Genomic DNA, 6,666 nt, shown 5'->3' on the forward strand with positions numbered 1-6,666 from the left:
CTGCTTAAGAGTCTCTCTCTCCCTCTCCCTCTGCCTCTCTCTCTGTTCTCTCGCTCTCTAAAATAAAAAAAAAAAAATTAAAATAAAATAAAATGCAGGACTCAATGCCCAAAGAGAAGCAAACATATCCTGCAAGGAAAAAGAACTCACAGAGACTTTTCCAAGGCCAACAGGATATGCATGCAAGGGCTTCTCTAACCTGGGGTGCTGGTCGAAACCATAGAATAACCACAGATGTACAGGAAGAGGGGGAAGCTGGAAGAAGACAGAAAAGGCAGAAGGAAGGAAGGACATTTATCACTTGATGCTATTTCTTTGCAAGGGGCTCCAGCTCTTCTGAAGTGTGTTTGAAAAACACACAGGACACTGTGCTATGTAATTTGCCACTTGGATTTCTGATTCTGTTTGAAGGTGGGCAAAATAATGACATGTGTTCCCTACTGGCTTCAAGTGTACAGAGCTTCAAACATGCGTTCCTGCCCCAAGGTCATTTCTCATCAATGCCTTCTCCAAGAGGGCTGGCCCTGCCAGGGGCAGATGCAGAAAACATCCCTGGTCTTGATCTTGTGGTGGCTCCTTGAACCGGCCCCACTGCATGTGTTGCCATTTGCAGAACATCAAGCACTTCTTTGTGATCTAAGACAGCGGAAGTCCTGCATGTGTCCGCTCAAAGGCAGTGCAGCCTAGTGCTCAGGGACCTGTGCTCTGGCCTCAGATTGTCTGGGTTTGAAGTCTGACTCCTCCACTCCCCGGGGGCTTGTTCATCCTCAGGGAAAGCAATCTGTGCCTCTTAAAAGGCAGACTGTCCTAAGGCTTGCCTCACTGGGGAAGGACCTGAAATTACATGACAACGTACACGCAAGCTTACCGCTGAGGGCTCTGCAACATCACCTAGGCCAACACTTTGCAAGGCATTTAATGTGGTCATACGTGGGTCTTCTCTCCTATTCTGAACCTGCCACCTCCTCCTGGTAAGTCTGGAGGAGTTAGGAGACTTCACCAATGTCACACTGCAGGACAAGGGCCGGGTGCTGAGTTCCAGACTACAGCAGAAAAGGGATAGAAAATTCTAATAAGAGTCACTTAGCAGTGACCAGAAAGAGGTCCTATGCTAAGAGCTTCCCAAGCCCAGCCTCAGTGAAACCTCACACAAGCCTACGACATAGGGATCATCATTATCTCATCTTTTAGACAAGAATCTAAAGCTCAGAGAGGCGAGGTCCCTTGCCCAAGGCCACACAGCTTTTAAGTGGCCAAGCCGGATTGAATCTCAGGCTATCTGACTTGAGCCCCAGCTGCTAAGTTCCGCGGATCGCATCTCCAGGGACTGCAGGTAACAGTGCTAAGTGAACTGGGTGGGGGGTGGAGACCCAAGGGAACCTGTGAGCTTCGTAAAGACGGAAGTCACCACTCACGGCAACCAGCAGCTTCCATGGGAAAATGCAGGTCCAGTGCTGTCGGACCTGCCAATTTCTCAAGAGAAGTCAGAAATCTGGACGTCTGTGTGAGAACTCCCAGCTTTTAAACGTTGGCAATTGGTTCTAAGTTGGTTTTAAAACATGATATGTAATAGAGACTAAAGAAATTTCACAGCCGGATGCAGTGAGCCTTGACTAGATCCTTGATTGAAACCCCAAGCTCTGGAAGACATTTTTTGGCATGACTGGGAACATTTTAATACGATTGGATATCTGATGATATGATGGAATGTCCATCCTTTTTCCTGGGTGTGATACTGGAATTGTGTGGGAGAACATCCTTGTTCTTAGGAGATCACACACCGAAGTATTTAGGGATGAAGTGTCATGTCTGCAACTGATTTTCAAATGCTTCAGCCAAAAAAAACAAAGGAAAAAGAGAGGGAGAGAAGAAAAGAGGAAGAAAAGGAGAAAATGAAAATACGGAGAGTACTATAAAGCAAATATGACAAAATACTAATGATTGTTCTGTCTAGATTCGTAGTTCTCAACTGGCAGTGATTCTACCCCTTGATGACATGTGGCTATGGCTGAGGACATTTTTAAAATTTTTTTACTGTCACAGCTGGGTTGTGGGGTGGGTACTACTGGCACCTAGTGGGTACAGCCCAAGAATGCTGGCAAACACCCTTCACTACACAGGACAGCCCCCACCACCAGGAATGAGCCGCCCCCAAATGTTGGTGGTACTGGGGTAAGAAAACTCGAAGGCTATCCTGGACTTTATTCTTATTAGTTTTTCAAGTTTTGGGGGGTTTTTTTTTGTGTGTTTAAAATGATTCACAATAAAAAAAAAAAAAGGGAGAGAAACTTAAAAATAAGAATGCATCAATAGAAATACCTTGCAGACCAAACGAAACATGTCTGTGGGGTTTGGTAACCATAGCTGGCCACCATTTGCCATCTCTCCTTCCAATAAATAGTGGCGGGATGTCCTGTTGCTGTAGCTGGTGAGTGAGTGTCTATGGAGTTCTTACAATAGCGTGGGCAAGACCCCCACATCTCCTGGAATTACTTTCTCCTGCTTTCAGTCCCAATCAGTCCAGAAGGAAGCAAGTCACATGCCCAGGACTCGGAGCCTGAAAACTGACATCATCGAGGCCTCTTATGGGATCACACAAGTGCACGGGGTCACAGGAGCAGCTGGTGACATGGGGACATCAAAGGGGCTGGGAGTCTTTGAAGGCAGGATGCGGCCTGACAAAATGAGAACAAACCCCTCATCTCAGTAACTCTCACAGCCCAAGACAAAATAAATTAAGAGGCTGTGGCCAGCACATTAGTTTCACCTGGAAGCCACCTTGGACCCTCTCTGAAGCCAAGCTCAGGTGTGCCAGCCCCACCCAATCCACCCCTTAGCCCCTCCAGGCAACAGCTAACAGCTCCAGCTGTGGCTGGGACGCCAAATGATTCACTTCATCAACAGGGCAAGATCCATCTGGAGGGTCCTTGGGGCAGCCCCCAGGACCACAAATACACAGAAAGCCCTACATGTGCAGACAACACACAACAGAATGCAAATAAGAAAGTCGCACTGGATTAATTCCTCCATTCCCAACCCTGTAAGCTATTCCCAAACTCAAAACAGTCTTGGTTAACGCGGAGGCCACTTTTTATGAGCCATTCAAGGAGGCTGTTAAATGCGGATTTCTAGGGCTCATCCCCAGACCTACATTGATTTGGAATCTCTCTGGACAGAACATGAGAATGTGTATTTTGCGTTTTTCGGAGCCCCCCCCCGCCCCCGCAAATGCTCCCTAAAACTGAAAACACAGTTGAAACTGAGGAGTTGGGGACTGCAGTTTCCTGCATGACCTTGGGCCAGCCACCCAAACTGAGCCAGGATTTTCTCATCTATAAATGGGAATTAACAGCACCTGTCTTATAGTTGCCAGCACTAAATGAGGTTTACACACACATGCACTCACACACGCACATACATACCCACGTACACACGTGCGTGCACGCACACACACCCTAGTACGGTGCCTGGCAAATGTTAGTTCCTTTTCCTTAATAGTGATTGGCCACACATTGGAAAGCCTAGGGAACTTTATAAAAGTACACAGGCTTCGCGGAGCCCTACAGATTCTGATCTAAATTGTCTAGGGTGGCGCCCCTAGCAACAGGGTTTTTTAAAAAGCCTTCCAGGCGATCCAAAACAGCAGCCAGGGTCGAAAACTATACCATGGAAACTGCCAATAAAAATCAACTGTTCTTGGGTGCACCTGGGTGACTCCCTCCGTAGAGCCTCCAACTCTTGATCTCAGCTCAGGTCTTGATCTCAGGGTGGTGAGTTCAAGCCCGGGATTGGGGGGGGGGCGGGAATCAACTGTTCTTTCTCTTCAAGAGAATAGACTTTCACTGCATTCTGGAATTCCCAAAATGTGTACAGAGGAGAAGCCTCGTTGACGCTCCTACCAGAGGACTGGTTGCCGGCAGATTCCACCCCCAAACAGCCCTTTCCTGGTACCTGCAGAAGAAAGTGGCTGCTACCAGCTAGGCTGGATGATTTTTTTCTCCTGACAGAGCTGCAAGGGGGCAGGACAGGAAGTTGAGTCCCTGCTGGGCCCTTAGGTCTGCGTCGGAGTGCTGTCTCCACAGGAACACCCAGATCAAAGAGGGCCTGAAGCTAGCATCACCTTCTCCCACAGACGTCCAAAGGGAGCCGCCCACCCTTAGCTTGGCTCCCGCCTTCTCACCTCCCTTCTCCCGCCTTTCCTACCCTCCCCCACCCCCCACCCAAGCACCCAGGAGGGCTCCTTTAAGCGCTGGTTTGCAAGGAAAAGGCTCAGTGGATATTTCGGCAGAGGAATTAACCCGAAACTGCAAGGCAGCCTACCTACCCCTGGGTGACTCTCTTCCCACCAAGGCGACACCCGCTGCCTGCCTGCCTGCCGCAGTCCTGCCTCGGCACTCCGCCCTCACCTTAACACAGACCCCGGGAAGCCATAGGGATTGGCGGGGACTGCGAGGACGCGAAGCAACCGCCGCTGAGGCTGGTGACGGGGCATCTTGGGGTTGCAGGAGGTGGGCGGGGCCAGCGTGTTACTCTTAGTTGGTCAGGGTTTCTTGAATACCCTCGAAGCTTACTTTGTGCCTCAAGACCCCAACATCCATCCACGCCTCCCTGCTGACCCAACCAAGAGCAACTTCTTCACCTCTTCCCCCAAATCCCTCCCCACTGGAAAAAAAAAAAAGTCATCGGATACTCTGCGTATAAATAGAAAATAATTACTAGTGAGGTGGTAATGTTCCTTCGCCTATTTTTGGTGGGTCTCTTTGTTCAGATTTTTTAGGCAGGCGCACGGAGCCCGTGGATCCACACGCGCACACATGGGCCCCCGCCGGAGGTGTGGGGAGGGTGTGTGTCTGGAGGGGGGGACACATGGAGACCCGGTTGCCCACACTCGGAAAGAAGATCAAGCTTGCGCCCAACCATCCAGCTGTTAGAAGACAGCCTGTCACTTTTCAACCCCGCCCTCCCAGACCTCACGCCAACCCTGGCCTCTGTAGGGTCTGGGGGCTGCGTCCTCGGGGCAGTGTCCTCCGCCTCCAAAGTTACTGGGTTGTGCGAATCAATTTAGACACTTTTAAAAAAAGCAAAAGGCAAATAGCTCCATTAATCCCCAAATGCCTTTTCCCATCTGCTGCGACTTGCTCGCGCTGGGACTTGCATAATGAATAAGGCAACTGGGAAAGTTGACGAATCAGGGTGTTGGGGGGCGGCGGAGGGGGTGTGTGTGTGAGCGGGGCTCCCGCCCTTGGAGTCGGCGCCAACCCGGTGAAGGGGCTCAGGGCGCATCTGAGGCCTCGGCCCCCAGTAGGGAGAGGTGGTGACCCGGGAAAGGGGCGAGGGGTTTGGGCAGGGGGGAGGCAACCGAGGTCCCAATTCCAGGGACCCGGCAGCTCAGGGAGAGCGAGGCGGCCGCTCCAGGCAAGGCTTTTGTTCTCGCCCTCCCCTCTCTTTCCACCTCCCTCGCCTCTTTTTCGCGAGCCTTACGAGTTGCAGGCGGCACACACTCCTTCCCTCCCTCCCTCCCTCACACACGCGCGCGCGGGCTCACACACGCCCCCCTTCTCTTTCGGGCTCGCCTGCCCTGTTTACCTAAAGGCTAGGATGTGGAATCCGAGCGGTGGACCCCTCCCCAAAACCCAAGACTTCGGGGGCAACGGGCTCCCGGGCTGTGTGTCTTGGGTCCGCTTCAATCCCAGCCGGGAGGGGGCGGCGAGAGGGTGAAGGGGGCAAAGACCCCCGACACACACACATACACACGCTCAAAACCACACCTGTGCGGAGCCCAGCGCCCCCTCTCCGCGCTCCCAGCCGAAGTTGGCTTTCCCGGGCGACCTCCCCCAGCGGAGACGCGGGGGTGGGGGGGAGAAGCGCCATTGCCCGGGGAAAGGTGGAGAGGGAAAGCAGGGAGAGCGGCGCTCGGAGGGGAGGCGGAGAGGGGAGGCAGCCCACCTGGACATGTGCTCTCTTTGGGGCCGGTGCGCTTTCTCCAGCCCCAGCTTGGTGAAGATGCCTACAAGCACCATGACGGCCACCACCCCGCAGATGATGTAAACGATCAGGTTGGTCTTGTCCTTGGTGGGGTCGTGCAGGGGGTCGTCCTTGCGCGCAGGGGGCTTGCCGGTGTTGAGCCAAAGCGGAGTGTCGTAGTTGGTGCAGGTGCTCTGGTTCAGTCGCCGCTTCTTAAACGTGCAGCAGAACCGGAAGCCACAAGTCCCGCAGCAGAAGATGAAGTCGCCCGAGCTGCAGTTGAACGGCGGGTCCCACTGGCCCATGACATCGAAGTAGCCCCTGCAGAAGTCCGGCGTGGGCGCCCGGGTCGGGGGCGCGTCCGAAATCCCCGCGCCCTCGCCGGCCTCTCCGGAGGCGGCCCCGGAGCGGTTGCCCCCCGCCAGCACTACCACGCCGCCCAGCTGCGCCAGCTGCCCGTGCCCCGCTCGCTCCTGCGCCCGGCACACGCGGGCGCACAGCTCCGTGAGGAAGCAGCCGAGGAGCAGCCGGAGGACGCGGCGCATCGTGTCTCCCAGCCCGGGCTCGGCCGCTTGGCCGCCGCTGGAGCCGCTGCAGCCGCCTCTCGAGGCGCGGCCGAAGCTGCCGAGGCTGCTGCCGGGGGCTGCGAGCCGCCGCGGGCCGCACATGCAGGGAGCGGCGCGGGGCGCTCGGTGGTCGGCG

General features: G+C 54.0%; 1 protein-coding gene and 1 long non-coding RNA gene across 3 annotated transcripts in view; one reads left to right on the plus strand and one right to left on the minus strand.

Annotated features, from left to right (window-relative positions):
- The window catches only part of SHISA9 (shisa family member 9), a 281,281-nt gene extending 274,621 nt beyond the window's left edge, over nt 1–6,660 (minus strand). For both annotated transcript variants that reach the window (XM_034670352.1, XM_002918071.4), the window contains exon 1: nt 5,947–6,660. In XM_034670352.1, coding sequence (XP_034526243.1) covers nt 5,947–6,632 — 686 coding nt within the window. In that variant the 5' untranslated portion in view covers nt 6,633–6,660. The remainder of the gene's footprint in view (nt 1–5,946) is intronic.
- Nucleotides 5,920–6,666, plus strand: part of LOC117804169 — a 5,342-nt gene continuing 4,595 nt past the window's right edge. The window contains exon 1 of the long non-coding RNA XR_004628480.1: nt 5,920–6,056. This is a non-coding gene — a long non-coding RNA (uncharacterized LOC117804169). The remainder of the gene's footprint in view (nt 6,057–6,666) is intronic.

The sequence above is a fragment of the Ailuropoda melanoleuca genome, chromosome 10 (genome assembly GCF_002007445.2).
Source record: "Ailuropoda melanoleuca isolate Jingjing chromosome 10, ASM200744v2, whole genome shotgun sequence".
NCBI lineage: Eukaryota > Metazoa > Chordata > Mammalia > Carnivora > Ursidae > Ailuropoda > Ailuropoda melanoleuca.